The sequence below is a fragment of the Nicotiana tomentosiformis genome, chromosome 7, assembly GCF_000390325.3.
Source record: "Nicotiana tomentosiformis chromosome 7, ASM39032v3, whole genome shotgun sequence".
Classification (NCBI taxonomy): domain Eukaryota; kingdom Viridiplantae; phylum Streptophyta; class Magnoliopsida; order Solanales; family Solanaceae; genus Nicotiana; species Nicotiana tomentosiformis.
In genome coordinates this window covers 44,854,631-44,869,545 of record NC_090818.1, presented here as the reverse complement: position 1 = coordinate 44,869,545, position 14,915 = coordinate 44,854,631, and the positions used below count along the sequence as shown (strand labels likewise).

General features: G+C 36.1%; 3 protein-coding genes across 6 annotated transcripts; 2 read left to right on the top strand and 1 right to left on the bottom strand.

Moving 5' to 3' along the window:
- Nucleotides 1-599: 599 nt before the first annotated feature.
- On the top strand, nucleotides 600-3,700 carry LOC104091247 (uncharacterized). Its single transcript, XM_009596528.4, has 3 exons — nucleotides 600-759; nucleotides 861-915; nucleotides 3,328-3,700. Exons 1-3 carry the CDS (start codon nucleotides 675-677, stop codon nucleotides 3,482-3,484), a joined length of 297 nt encoding a protein of 98 aa, XP_009594823.1. The 5' UTR covers nucleotides 600-674; the 3' UTR covers nucleotides 3,485-3,700.
- A 378-nt stretch (nucleotides 3,701-4,078) lies between these two features.
- LOC104091248 (cytochrome c-type biogenesis ccda-like chloroplastic protein) lies at nucleotides 4,079-10,298 on the top strand. Of its 4 annotated transcripts, none has more exons than XM_009596531.4 (12): nucleotides 4,079-4,234; nucleotides 4,570-4,725; nucleotides 5,641-5,693; nucleotides 6,555-6,685; nucleotides 6,781-6,866; nucleotides 6,959-6,990; nucleotides 7,748-7,909; nucleotides 8,727-8,799; nucleotides 8,923-9,023; nucleotides 9,353-9,445; nucleotides 9,716-9,762; nucleotides 9,895-10,298. In XM_009596531.4, exons 1-12 carry the CDS (start codon nucleotides 4,174-4,176, stop codon nucleotides 9,965-9,967), a joined length of 1,068 nt encoding a protein of 355 aa, XP_009594826.1. In that variant the 5' UTR covers nucleotides 4,079-4,173; the 3' UTR covers nucleotides 9,968-10,298. The 4 variants fall into 4 exon arrangements, with proteins under 4 accessions (XP_009594826.1, XP_009594825.1, XP_070037588.1 ...); XM_009596530.4 differs by having other exon boundaries at nucleotides 4,080-4,234; nucleotides 5,638-5,693; XM_070181487.1 differs by having other exon boundaries at nucleotides 4,099-4,238.
- Nucleotides 10,299-12,269: 1,971 nt separating this feature from the next.
- LOC104091249 (uncharacterized) lies at nucleotides 12,270-14,577 on the bottom strand. The gene is made up of 2 exons (XM_009596533.3): nucleotides 13,798-14,577; nucleotides 12,270-12,868 (listed from the first exon to the last, which is right to left on the bottom strand). The coding sequence occupies exons 1-2, from the start codon at nucleotides 14,495-14,497 to the stop codon at nucleotides 12,471-12,473; spliced, it is 1,098 nt and encodes a 365-aa protein (XP_009594828.1). The 5' UTR covers nucleotides 14,498-14,577; the 3' UTR covers nucleotides 12,270-12,470.
- Between the last annotated feature and the right edge of the window lie 338 nt (nucleotides 14,578-14,915).

The window sequence follows — 14,915 nt, the reverse complement described above, 5'->3', positions numbered from 1 at the left end:
TTATGTTTATTTAAGTTATCAGTATATGTAGCAATAAATTATATTATTTAATCAGCTTTTATTTATTATCTTTATATGGATAAAAAAACGTACGCACATCGAAATCTTAGTGCATGGAACTATAATTTTCTTAAACTTTATCCATACAAATTCGTTTGTAGTTTTGACTTTTGAATAACTTTTTTATTGCAAAATTTCTCATATTTAAAGAAAAAAGGCCGTTGTCTCACGGACGATCTTAGTGGGCGTTTGGACATAAGAATTGTAAAATTTTAAAATAGTGAAAAATTTTTTTAAAGTGAAAATGGTATTTGAAATTTAAAGTTGTGTTTGGATATGAATATAATTTTGGGTTGTTTTTGAAGTTTTGTGAGTGATTTGAGTGAAACTTTTGAAAAATAATTTTTTGGAGTTTTTTAAATTTTTAAAAATTTTAAAATGTATCTTTAAGTGAAAATTGGAAATTGTACGAATAAATGTTGATTCCGAAGAAAAGTGATTTTATTTTTGGAAAAAAGGGAAAAATTTATTATGTCCAAACGGGCTCTTAATGGGCTCCAAAATTATCTTAATTGATTAGCTCCAGCTAGTGGGTAGCCTCCTGGCCCATCAGGCAATCCGATTTGATGAACCCTAAACCCTTCCTTTGCAATTAGAACTGCAGAAGAAAAGCTATGGCGAAGAACAGAAACAAGAATAAGAAAAATGGTCGTGCGGCTATGGATGTCTCCTCTGACAAGACGGTCACGGGTCCCCAGGGTAATTAGCTACTGTTATTTTTCACCTTCTTCGTTATCATTCTCTTACAAAAATTTCCTTAATTACTGTTGATTCATTATATGTCTATTGCTTAATTGCAGAAATGGATACTTCAGAGTCAGCAGCTCCAAAACCACACATAGGTGGAGCACATAGGTCAGTTGTTTAATGTTTAGTTTGTGTTATAAATACTCAATGATTAGCAATCAAACTTGACGCTGTTTAGCAAATTGAGTTAAGGTGTGCTTTGCACATACTCCAGTAATTACACTCATGTATAATAAAGTTCATAAAATTTTGAACTATTCTTTAGACAGTTTGAGGAAAATTTACTTTTTTTTAGCTAAGTTTGGCTGCTTTATATTCCTTACCTAGGAATTCTATCCCTCTTGTGATGTAACTCATCAGTTATCTGTAAACAGAAGAATGGATAAACATTAACTTTCAAATGGAAATAAAGCCTTGTGAGCTAATTCCTATCTGATGAACATGCGCGTAGAAGCATGTTGTAATATGTTGAAACATATCTCAATAGTATGTTTGTTCACTTGCAAATTTTTGGGAACAGGGTTTGTTAGCAGGCAATATGTGCTATTCATTGTCTCATTATGCTGTATGATCATAAGAATAGACTCCGCAATACCTAGTATATTGTCTAAGCAGTATCCCTTGTTATCATATAAATATATGAAAGAATAAGATATACTATTATCATAAGAAGTGGCTTGACGTACTTCATAGGAATTACTAATAAGTAATATGATAAGATCGTATTATGCAAATTAGTCTACTTTGAATACATATTGTTTTTGACTTCTCCCATCACTATGCATATGCATGTACCATCCTTTTTGGAGAGCAGCATATGCAGTCAGATGTCATTGCCACTCCTTGTAGTTTCTAGGATGCTTCTTTTTCTTCCTGTACCAAATGTCAATTCCCACTCATTCCTTGATAGTCATCCATTGGGATTGTCATTGCTCTTGGATTGCTCTATTGACTTGCTATGAGACAAGTTATCTTAATTCGTGAGCATGGGAAAAGATAAAAAGGAAAGGATCTTCGACTCTAATGGGGTACATACACATTAGTTTTCTTTCCTCATTTTGCGCTCTTTCGGCAATGATCCTTGATTCAACTGGAAGTGATAATTTACATTGCTTTGGTAGCATAGGAAGGGCTCGCTTTTGGTAGGAAGATAAGCTGCAGATATCAGAAATGGCAATCTTTGTCATCAGGATCTGAATGGTGATCTCTCTGAGAAACATTCTTTGTGGTGTTATTTTTCTCTTCTTTTTGTTGTTGTAAAGTGGTATTCGAGTTTTGCTGATCGGATTTGCTGTTACGGCTACCAGCGGTTTAGTGGTACCATGTTGAAGCTGTATATATGCGCGAATAGTATGGGTTGATTTTGTTGTAAGGCGGTGAATAAAGGCTAATTGACCCAATTTACTGAGTACTGCAACCGGAGGTGGATAGTTTATAGATGTGCTGGTCAGGTGGTGATTGTTCTTTAGTTTCTATTTATGCATACAACTGCATTAGGCCTGTGTGTGTAGTTAACGTGGTAAATGTATAAGGCATCTAATCTGAGATGCTTCTGCACAAAGAGAATGGGGAGGAGGGAGGAAGACTGACCTTCAAAAATGTTCAAGTATCTGTTGAACTGCCATGTTGTAGTTGGACACCATTCATTTGTGTTTACCCATACACCATACTACTTGCTATTACATCAACAGCTGATTCATACTGATTCGCTCCATGTATTAGAAGCTGACAGCTCCTACTTCCTCCCGTTGGTATCCATGCGGGTCTAGCTCTAATGTCTGAAGTGACCCCTAACTGTCCATTGCCTCAAACCAGGTAGGTAGGTTGATGACAAAACATAGTTACTTATGGATGTATGCATGTGGTCCGGGAACACTTTGGGGTGAACACCCATCCACACAAGTAGGGTCAATAGTTCAGCATTTAGGCTGTAACATTTAGCAACAAATAAATATTTAACCCAACAATTGCTCTCCGAATCAAGCTAGATAGTCTCCTATCACTAGGCTCACCAACCAAGCTGGACTTTTTTTTTATTATTCCTATCGGATATCAAAACAAATCATAAGGATTGTTTCCAGCCATGAGTTCTCCTATGACATAAGCGCTCTTGGGTGGGGTGGGGCATTCCATCAAATCTTTGAGAAGGGCCCCAATCTCGTATTTGATGGTCGGCATGGCGATAGGCTTCGTTTCTACGATTGCCTTCCCGGTCGTTGAATATTTAGGGGTTGCAAGAAGAGCGCAATGAGTTGATGGAGAGTTAAGTAGTCCATGAGGTTAGCACCTTGGTTTGTCAAAAATATGAAGTGTAAGCTAATAAGGAGTGACAATTAAAGCTCCTTGCATATGTATCTAGTTTGCAGGCATGTTTACACTTGAAATTCACGCATCTTTCAGTAGATAAGTTGCTTTTTATTAATTTTCCATTTCTACTCACCCCCCCCCCCAAAAAAAAATCCTCCATCTTAGAATTCCTCACCTTGTTTTTCCGCTCACGCCATATACTTTTTATTTCAGAAAGATGAAGGGAGTACAGATGAAAAGGTCAAAAAATGTCCGGAAAATGAAGGCCATTGCCAAGGCTATTTCACAAAATGAGAAATTGGAGGAAAAAGTCACAAGGAGCGAAAGCAAGATAGAGAGAACACAACATGCCAAAAAGTTGTATGAATGAATGGATGATTCTTTAGTCTGATTAGTTATGGAAAGAGTGATGATTTTGTTTATTAATGTTCACTCCAAGGGCTTGTCAATGTAAAAGCTTGTCAATGTTTGTTAGTCTGGTGTTCTTTCGCCAAAGCTTGTCAATGTTTTTGCATTTTCGAGATAAACAACGATAGCGTGCAAATACTACTAAAATTGAATGAAATGCCATATCATTGGAAACTAACATGTGTTGCAGCATGTGCTTGATCCAATAAAATATTAACTTGTTAAGGCAAATATTTTATAATTGAGGGATGAATTGTAAATCGTTAGGAAAAGTTCCAATACTAGGGTAACTCTAAACAATAATTGAAAGTGTAAGGGTAAATTTGGATGCTTTATATCGAAAAATTTGGATACATGATAATACATGAAGTCCACCAATTACTTGTTGGAGCAAAATTGAGCGGTTTCAAACAATACGTGAACAATTGTCAAATAAGTTTAACACGCAAGAACAAACTACAAAGTTGTCTATTTGAAATGATGGTGATCTGTGTAATATATGAAACTATAAGGAGTGTATACAATAAGCTGAAACTTTACAGGAGGTATGTGTCATTTTTCTTTAAATGAACTGGAGAGAAAAATGAAAAAAATATAAACGGTTCAATCAACAGACCAAGCTCATTGCTATTCGTCTTCTACCTCTCTCTCATGGCGCTCCAGCTTGCTATCGCTATCACAAGCTTCAACCATCTTCCACGAAGAATTCAGGGCAAGTAATTCCTCTTCGAACCTTGCCTGCAATCTTATATATCTTTAATTTTCTTATTCTTCCCTTTTTTTTAAATAAATTTTTTAATCTGATTACTCTTGAGGTCAATAGCTCGGCCAATTCAGTTGGAGTATTTTTTTTTTTTTTTTTTTGGTATAATTTTTGAATTCTAGTGCTTCGTTAGAAGTTGTGACACATGTCTTTTGGTCCTATTCGATATAGTGTCTGCCTTTTAATTGTTTACTATATTAAAACTCCTATTAATTCATGTGATTTCTGTATTTGATTGTTATCTATAACCGCGGAATTCTACTTTTCACTGTTCGTTCTTCTAGGTGCGCACTGCAATGTGGTGCAAAGGAAACTGCTTAGCAAAAGCATCTCATCGAGCAAAGAAAAACCGAAGGATCTCTGTGAAGATGTTTTTTCTTTGTCAAAGGCTTGCACCAGTGTTCCAATTAGATGCACAATGTTCACAAGTGCTGTCTTAGGTAATCTCTTTAGACAATCTCGGTAATCATGAAAAGTTTTTACTAGGGAGAGGTATATTGTTTTAGCATTCTAGTTCAATTGCCAGAGAAAATCATATATATGCTGTTGATGTGCTCAGCAGGAGTAACATGTCCACTTGTTCACAATTTGAGACTTGACTGGCGGAGCCAGGAATTTATACAAGGAGATTCAAAAATGTCAGACCTGGGATTTGAACCCCGTTGCCACTTTATTAGAACTTTTGCTTGACATAAGAGGATTCAACAGCTTATTTATAACCAAAACCTAGTTTCGCCCTATTTTCACAGTATAAATTTTCGACGATGGGGAATCAATTGAACTCCCTTCATTCAAGCAAGCTCCGCCTTTGACTACAAAGAGCAACCAAAGATAGAAGCTATATACACAGAAAAAATATTACTCTAAAATATGCCTTACTAAAACGAGCAACCAATCATTTCTTCAAGCGGACTGGTATATGTGTTCCAAAACGTAAAACATAAGCTTAAAAGATTGTCTTGACAAGACTTCTTCATCCCCTAGAAGCCCTGCATTTCCTTTCCTTCTAAATTTTCCACTAACTGCTAAGGGAGCAAACCATGCCATATTGCTCAATGCCCCACTGCACGTTTTCTCTCACTAAACCATAACATGGTAACAAAGGCAATTCCTTTTTAAGGGGAATCATGATCCGTTCAATCCAAAACATGTTCTGAACTGCTTTGACAATGGAGTAAGTAATAAATGACTGACCAAGTCAAAGATTGTAGCCTAAAATTACTCTTATACAAGATTGTAGCCTAAAAGAAGAAATACTTCATGGTCATTTATTATTAATGTTATCTTGTTGCAAAGCATGAAGTAATTATGAAAATATGCACACATTAATTATTTCTGTCTTCACATTTTAGCAGCAAATTTGGTTGCAACACATGCTGCAGATGCTGTGACCATGGAAAACATGATGGTGAGGATTCTTCCTTGTCAACCTTAAGTGTCCTACTTTGTTACTTGGTGCCTGTTGTCTCTTCTAGCCAGGGGGGAAGAGGGTGCTTTGTTTTCTGTTGCATATATCCCTGGGCTACTGCTGCTCTGTAAAACCATCATAGCACATGATAACATAAGATGACCTATCCAACATCTGTTTGATCCATGTTACCTTTTCTTTCTTCTTTTCTGTTCCCACGAGTCTCAAATTTACGTTCCATGTACTAATTACGTGGATGTGTGTCTTTTTTTTCTGACCTATTGATTCTTTTCTTAGTACTCTGTTCTTTTTTCTTGCTCTTTATGAAAAAAATAACAGTGACAGAAATAACATCAACAATTTAGAGTAAAGTAGTTCATAGAAGACTTTTTCCTGAGAAGCTAAATTTGTTGTACTTTCTGCAGCAGTTTGAATGTCTATTTTCTGGCTTAATGGGAGATTTGTACTTAACAATCTTTATGGCGATGACATGTGGAAATTTTAATCTTTTATATACCAGTGTTAATGATGACACATTAATTAGATGCCTGATTACATAAGATATGAGACCCTTGTTCAAACCTCAACAATTTGAGGGAACTGATGAACTATATAAGCTTTGGACTGCAGCTTGACCCGCTGATCGAGCTAAATGAATAAAGCCACTTGTTCTCTGTACTGTGGGCCCAATTGAGTTGTATCTTTTTTATGCGTAGTTGCATTTGCTGGACATTTTTCTGTGGTTCTTTGCAATATAAGCTGGTATTCATTTGCTAGTGGAATGTATTGTCACATAACACACCAGTAAATCTTCACTGGATTGTATGCTAAGGGGACTGTCATTTCCTTCATTGGCTTCAGGATTTTTCTAGTGCTGTCTATACTTTAGCTGATGGAAGCGTTGGAGATATTTTTGGTGGCCTTCTGTATTCTGCTGGTCAACAAGCTAATGAAGCTGTTCAGGGCCAGTTGACTGCTCTTAGTTTCACCAGGTCTAAATCTTGTATCATTTAAATTGTGTCTGGTACTGATAGAATGTATTTACAAAGGTTTTGTACTTCTGATTCTTAGACTTTTCTCTTTGCAGTGTGGCCACTATTTTTGGTGCAGGGCTTGTAACTAGTCTTTCACCTTGTACACTCAGTGTGCTGCCTCTCACCCTTGGTTATATTGGTAGGACTTGGAAGTTGAATCTTTGCTCTCTAAATATGAATCATAAGTTCTCTCCTCTCTGATACTATTTACGTTCTTTGAAAATGGTCTAGGGGCTTTTGGCTCTGGGAAAAGCAGAGTAGCGGTAAGAACCTTAATTTTATATTTAACTTTTTACTGTTTTTCTTTGTCCTTTCCACTTTTGATGTGAATTATTTGCAATGAAGGAACATAAATTACATACCGTATAGAAAATATTTTCCAGCTTTACATGTAAATCCTTTAAGGGGTGAATGTTATTTGGCTTATATGTCTTGATGGACGGCATGTGTATGATTTTCTCTATGATAATCTTCTGTCTCAATTTCCACTTTGGGACGTATAGAAAAAGTTCGACATGATTCTAGATTTCAAATTCTCTTAACTAATCAAATTTAACATTATTTTTATTTGCTTAGTTTTTGGTGTAACATGGCTACTGTAAATTTCATGGACTCTGATGCCATGGTTGACTTCCTTAGCTCAGTACAGAACTTAGTAATGGCGCGTTACTTTTGGTTGTAACTCTCTCACATCATTTGCTTTTTGCTGGTTGTCATCCATAAAAGTTACACTTTACTGATAAAAAGTCATAAAAATATTGATCAAGTTTGAATTTCGATGTGACGTTTCTCCATCAAGCTAAGTTTTCAATCTACTAGAAATCAACTAATAACTTAATTCTTATACTCCATATCCAACCAAAAGGTGCGATATTTAATGTGAAAGGAGTACTAGAAAGTAGAGATTGCAGTTTCTATGAACAGAGCTTTGCAGGGTTCTGCATTTTCCACCTGACAGCCTACTAGGGCATAGTGCTAGTTCAAATTCATTGTTTTCACTTGGGATATCCTCTTGGACAGGTTGTTGGGGATTCAATTGCATTTGCCCTGGGATTGGCAACCACGCTAGCACTGCTGGGCATTGCAGCTGCATTTGCTGGAAAGGCATATGGGCAAATAGGACAAGGGCTGCCTGTGGCTGCTTCTTTTTTAGCTATTGTTATGGGTTTAAACCTGTTAGAGGTAACTACATATGTTGAATGTTTAAATAGTGTGGTAATATCTTTTTATTTTAAGTATCAGTTGAGTATTATTGTTTTTAATCTTTATTGAAACCATGGTTGCATTTGTGTTTTGCCTGATCTTCAGGGCTTTGTCCTATTAAGGTATTATGGCTTATTTGTTTAATATATTAATAATTTTTGCTTGCATAAATAAGTATCAGTTAAAAAAAAGTTGATGTTCTTATGCTATACCAGATGTTCCCACATCACCTTTATTTGTAATGAGAACTTGTGTAGGAAAAGACTGTGATATGTGTTGGCGTTTGAATAAAATAATGACTGACAGTTTTGGTACCTGGGTAGTAAAGATTGTGGGTAAAGCCATCAGATCCAAGTACAATTGTGTTTTTGGATTTAGCCAAAATTATGCTTTTACTGTTTAGAGGTTTCTTAGACTCAAAACATGCAAATATAAGTACAAGTCATATTAATGATTGGTTTGGAATTAGTCCTAGTCTTGAGACTATCTTTCTGACCCTTATGACGTATATGTTCCTACTGAAGTTCATAATTAAGTTTCGTACCAGCAATTAACATGTTCCATACACCATACTCTTCCCTCCATAATGAAAAGGGCAAGTCAATTCGCTAGAATTTGGGGGAGCTAACTTTTAACTAGTAGCAATAACTGAATGAATATATCATCGAGCTTTATGAAAACTATTGCAAATATAAACAGTACAAAAGAAGCATTATTTGCTAGTTTTCAGTTTGCGTTTTTGGTTCCATGCTTATATGCATTTACTTATAGTCTTCCTTCAATAACAATGCTGCAGGTAATAGAGTTACAACTTCCCTCATTTTTCGACAACTTTGATCCTCGATCAGCAGCGGCTAGCTTTCCTTCAAGTAATGGGCTATAACTTTTACCCTTCATTCTTGTTGGGACATAATCTCAGTTAGTTTGGGTATGGGAATGCTTGCAGTAAGCTGGATATTATAGTTTGACATTTTATATATTTGATTGTCTAGGTGTTCAAGCTTATTTGGCTGGTCTTACATTTGCCTTAGCTGCATCACCATGCAGTACACCAGTACTAGCAACCTTGCTCGGCTATGTAGCTACTTCTCGGGTACTACAAATTTTGACATTTTGGTTCTCAGGATGACGAAATGATGGTTATCTTATGTTTGCTTCTTTTCTTTCTTTGGCCTTCCAAAAAAAAGTGACACAAAAAGCACAAGCATATGACACCATCTTGGTCATTTTGCTTAATCTTTGAGAGAATTAGAGTTATGTCATCAGGATTTCTTTCATATAGAAGTATTTTATAATGCATGCCTTGAATCAAATACTTCAGCACCTGGCATTGACCATTAGAATTGCACACTGTCTTTGCATGTTATTTATTTTGGTTATTAGGTTGAATATAACTAGCTTCTTAATAATCTTCTATAACAGGATCCAATTATTGGGAGCAGCTTGCTATTGACATACACAACTGGCTATGTTACTCCCTTACTTCTTGCTGCCTCTTTTGCTGGAGCATTGCAGGTAATCCATATGGTCCAAATAATTGTTATTGTGGCCAGCATCTTTTAGATGGTCCAAGGACCTCATGTTGCTGCATCCACATTATGGAGCTCTGCATCTGAGGGCATTGTTTTAAGAATTCTTTCTCCACTTCAACGCCACTCATCCTGCTTCCTTGTCTTCTGTCATGTTTATTAAGATTAGTCTTGCCTGCTTGAGTTGCTGCTTGCATACATTCATTATAATCTTTTTTCACCATTTAAGCACTGACCAACTGCATGTCATTTGCAGAGTATACTTTCATTCCGCAAGTTCTCAGCATGGATCAATCCAGTCAGGTAAATTATCTGTGAAATTAATGGCACAATTAGTCAGAGAGAGCTTAAATTTCTTCTACTTCAGTCACTTCCTCTCTAATACCATCTTAATCACATTCTTCAAGTACTCAGCCAGATATTTGCCTTTTGCAGTGGTGCGCTACTATTAGGTGGGGGTGTCTATACCTTTCTCGACAAGCTTTTTCCAGTGACAATGGCTATGTAGGCTAATCAGCTATTCAAATAGCAACAGCTGGAATGGGGATGAGCTTTACCTGCTTCTTCTTACTGTTTGAGTTGCTTATGCTCAGGCAAAGCATCATTGAGTTACATAGAGCAAAGTTTCAAACGAATGAGCAAGCAAAGGTACGATGTATATGTGGGATCTGTAACTTTAACTCCTACAACAAGTTGTAGAAGGTAGAAAATGTTGATTGATACGTATTGGATGCACTTCAGTTAGAATTAAGGAACAATAGGATCATATATGTATGAGAACGTATAGCTTTTGTGTAAAGATAATGTTGTATGATCAATATAACCTTTATTTCAATGCATGGATGGCTTCTGATAAGGTGTCTCCTTTACAATTATGCATGAATTTTGGAATGAAATGCCATGCGACACAACATGGTGAGTGTAGAGCGCTCAACTTCAAACCAAGAGTTCGAGCCACCAAGGGAACAAGTGGAGAAAATCATTGTTGACAAAAGGGGCGATTGGTGGGATTTACCCAAAAGTTTAGAAGTTACTATCATTTCAGGCAGTTTGAAAGTACTTCATTTTTCTAATATAAATAAGAGAGAATTTTGACAAAATAGTTATAGCTCATCTTACCCCCATCCTCTGAAGTTGTGAATTACTGAGCAGTTACCTATCTCTTCAATTTCATAACCAACTTCTATTGAAGAATTTTACATGAGTATGACAAAAAGCATTCATAAAAGAGTAGTACCTTTTCTTTCTTGTTCTTTATCTGGTTGGGAATTTATTTATTTTAACTATAAAGATATACTAAGGAAATCAACATTCCTTTTGCACTGTAGGTGTTATCAATTTATTATTATGTTAAGTATATGGCATGACATGTGCGCAAACAGCTAACTTTGGTAGCCAAAAATAATAGAAGTCAAAAAAACAAATAAATTAAAAAGAAAAAAAAAGTATATATTAAAAGTATCCACCGGCATGGCTGCATAACAAGAATGGCTTTGAATGCAAATACTTTAATGAAGAATGGGGCTTCTGCAAATCTTATGAACTAACAGTATCGCTGCATCTACTTTGGTTCAGTTCTCATTTTTTTCTGAAATAGTTGAAAGCTACATGACGGTAAAACTCATTATTTGCTATGCTTGAAAGCTTTTTCTCTCATTTGTTTAATTTTTTACTTTGTAAACTCTGAGAGTCTAATATAAATGCTACATGGATAATGTAATTGTTATTGGACATTCATCATTATACAATTCTACAGTAAAATCTTCTCATTTGTTCAAATGACATTCAAATTTGGACAGTCCAATGGAGGATGACTTAGTTATATTGTTGGAGGAAAATGACTTAAATCACAATATTGTCGGAACTTGGAAGATCAATTTGGAGAGTGGAATCTGAGCTAATTTCTAAACAATTCTTTATTAATCAGGTAAGGAAAAAATATTGTGTATTACTACTAAATACTAGTAATATATGGAGGCTCCAGTGACAAACTAACAGCTACTGAAGGTTTTCAGAGTCAACTCTCCTCCAATTTTTTCTCTCTCTCATCCTTCACAGAGGACTTTGGCAAGTTGACGACTCCATTAGCCAAACAAAATGCTCCCTTTACTCCAAAACTTTTGTTCGTTCTCTTTCTATGATTGTTATCTCACAATCACTATATTTTAAAATGATGGTAACTTTCTAGTTCTTGATAATCAAATTAGTAAGAACCGATAAACAATTTGAGCAGACAAAGTGTCGATTTTATAAAAAGAAAAATCGTTTAAAATATCACGTTCGGAATGGGGCAAACTAGTATTCCCCTTCTCACCTTGGCCCTGTAGCTAATCTCATTACTGAATTTGAGCCTTTCACTTGCGATAAAACACTGATGGCCTCAATTAATCAATTATTTTCCGAAATGACAAACCATGCGTTTATTTTGCATTTTCATCATCCTTATCAATTTTCCAAATAGCTCATATACTCTTTTAGCAGTCACTACATAATCATGTGATGCTTTCATTCATGGCATGAAAAACAAAGTGTTATGGGAGGGGATTCTCCTTTCTTAAATTTAAATTTAATAGATCTCAAATTTCTGTCATGCCATACACTATTTATTTACTGTTACGCAGAATCGCGCTAACTTAGCTTCTTAAATGAAGCAAAGGACAGAAATCCCAAGTAGTTCTTGCTTATTTGTTTTTTCGTTTTCACCAATTTTTTTCCCACTAATTTGCTTAATGCACTCTGCACAGACCATAGTGAACAAGCTTAGGACAGGAAAGTTTATGTCCCAGAAAAGAGTAAGGTAAACTGCAAAATGGGAGAAGACAAACTAATTCATTCGTGACGCTACACGTTTTAATTCTTTTAAGAGAAAATTCTATACGATCATATGTCAAAGCCATCAAATTCCATAATGTCCAAATGAAATAAAAGATTACTTTTCGCTATTGCCATTAAACATGGGGAAAGAGAGAGTTTCTCTCCGTTTATGTGCAAAAAAACAGCATCTGAAATAGCTAATGAGCACCTCGATTGATCATCTCTGTGTACTGTTGCAACGACTGCTGCCTCTGCAACCTCATATCCTCATTAAACTTCTTAATGAAAGCTTCAACTCGCCTGTTGAGCTCGTCCTGACTCAGCGATGGCTCTTTCTTAAGTTTGCCCGAACCAGGTGACGGAGTCAGCAGCGGCGAGTTGGGGGTGTTACGGTCATTGAAAGTCTCGGATTTCTTCATCTTCTGCTGTGGTGGGGTTAGAGCCGGGTTGTTGCGACCACCGTGTGTCTCCCACGTGTCAGATTTCCTCAAGTGCCTCGTCAACGGCATTGCTCGCCCTTCTGTTATTGTCTTCCACGTACTCTCCAGCGTGTCCTGCCGTTTAGGCTTTGATACTTTCAGTGTCTTCTTTCCACCTGTATTTTGAGTTTATATTATATAATACTAACGATATAAAAGAATATTAATCAAGTAAATTATAATTCAACTATAACAATTTTTTATGATAAGTATTACTTTGTTATTGTTACCCAAATAGCCAATCACATTCGATGTTTATTTTTTTTAGCCGGTATACATAAATTATATATATTATACATCAGTAGGTTATTTAATTTAAAAGATTAGATGTACCGCTATTTGACTTAAAAACTAATTTGCTATCACATGTTAGATTATACTAATAACAAAATCTTATTATTAATTAATGCATTTAAATCCATTTATTTTTAACGACGAACAAAGCATTGGTTATGGATGAGAAAGCACAAAAATGGATATACATGACTATTTTTGGGCTTATCTTATGGAAGAGTGAGCCGTGAGGTGGCGAAATCAGTATTGAGCTTTGCGATTTTTAAGTCATGTGTTTGTCGTTTTCCTTTAGTTTCCACCGTTTCAAAGGGATAATTTTCTACTTAACGGATACCAAATCCGTAATCCATTTTGAACTGTTCCTTAGGTCAGCTCAGATTTTGCTAATAAGCTGCCTCATGGACCATCAAGTAAAAAGCGTCAACTAATTAGGAATATTACAAGTACATTTAAATTTAAAATAAAATCTAAGTGCTTTGGATAAGAGCCACTAGTTTCAAATCTGACAAAGGACCTAATAATCCACTAGCAGCCCAACTCCAACGGTAACAATTTGAAACCACAAGTTAACAAGTTACCGTTATCGACTAATTCCGCCGGAGATGTAAATCACACAACAATTAAGGACTTATTCAGAACCTACTCACTGTTCCGACCAGTCTAGGTGTTACTTGTTAGTGTGCCTGAATTGACTTATACACACACGGAGAGACATATACGTTGGAAAAAAAAATGAGGAATTTAGATTTACCTTCGGGACTGGATTTGACATTTTTCCGGTGACTAAATCTGGCAGAAACTGGAGGTTTCTCGGCCGAAAATCCTGAAACAACGGAATAATCTAAATAATCCTGTCTCATCACAGGCGCCCGAGTGGATTTCGAGATCACGACCTCGTCTCCGTCAGCAACAAAAGCATTTACGTTGAACGATGAATTTTTCTCCGATGCACGTGTTTCCACGAGACCGTACGGATTAAATACTTCCGGAACTTTCTCGACCTTTGCATCATAAACACCAGCAGTAGGATACTCGTAAACCATCGGCCTCACCTCCACCGCCTGATTCTTCGAGACGGCGCCGTTCAGGTCATGAAGGACCGGAGAGTAGTACTCTGTGGACGGCCTTACATCCTTAATCGGGTGAAACTGCGCCAAATTCTCCGGCGAAACAGCCGCTAGCGCTGGAGATGAGTTCTCATCGAGCTTGTTCTGCAACTTTGAAGAGGCAACAATTGTGATGATAATGCAGTTGATGACGAGGTATAGGTACGGAGGTTTAAGCCACGAAATGACGCCGTTCCATATCGACGGAACTTCACTGACGGCGAAGTCAGTGACAGCTGGAGCAGAGAGCTTTAACATGATACCAGCAGATAAAACGGTAGTCGAAATCAGGAAAATTTTGAGGGATAACATGGAATTAGTTGAACTTTGAAACAACATCGCCATGTTTTTTTCGCCGCCGACTAGCTCCGACCGGTGTTTCACGTTTTCTTAGGATTTGGGGAAGAGCCAAATGAGAGTGAAGAGTTACGCTAAGCAACTTTAGAATATGTAGAGGCGAACCGTTACTTATATATAATGATTTTTTCTTTTCTTTTTCAGTTTTTATATTAGACTGTGACACTGTGGAAGCTCCTTTGCTAAGAAAAAATGACACCTCATTTCGAGCTATACTTTTTAGGTGTAATCAGTAGAACAAAGTATATATAGTGAATTATTTTTTATTTAATTTAATTTATATATATTGGCAGTATAAAAAATTTAATTAAGTAGGAGCCGATAACTTGAAAAATAAAGTTTAATCTTGTTGAATAAAATTTACTAGAATCTATTTACTATTTGAGGGAAATATATATATATATAT

Excerpts from the sequence above, each read along its gene's own strand:
- LOC104091247 (XM_009596528.4), top strand. The coding sequence starts at position 675 with ATGGCGAAGAACAGAAACAAGAATAAGAAAAATGGTCGTGCGGCTATG. Across the intron at positions 760-860 it reads GACGGTCACGGGTCCCCAGG|AAATGGATACTTCAGAGTCA; the intron begins GTAATTAGCTAC and ends GCTTAATTGCAG. Across the intron at positions 916-3,327 it reads CACATAGGTGGAGCACATAG|AAAGATGAAGGGAGTACAGA; the intron begins GTCAGTTGTTTA and ends TTTTTATTTCAG.
- LOC104091248 (XM_009596530.4), top strand. The coding sequence starts at position 4,174 with ATGGCGCTCCAGCTTGCTATCGCTATCACAAGCTTCAACCATCTTCCA. Across the intron at positions 4,235-4,569 it reads TCTTCCACGAAGAATTCAGG|GTGCGCACTGCAATGTGGTG; the intron begins GCAAGTAATTCC and ends TCGTTCTTCTAG. Across the intron at positions 6,867-6,958 it reads TCTCACCCTTGGTTATATTG|GGGCTTTTGGCTCTGGGAAA; the intron begins GTAGGACTTGGA and ends AAAATGGTCTAG.
- LOC104091249 (XM_009596533.3), bottom strand. The coding sequence starts at position 14,497 with ATGGCGATGTTGTTTCAAAGTTCAACTAATTCCATGTTATCCCTCAAA. Across the intron at positions 12,869-13,797 it reads TGTCAAATCCAGTCCCGAAG|GTGGAAAGAAGACACTGAAA; the intron begins GTAAATCTAAAT and ends CTCAAAATACAG.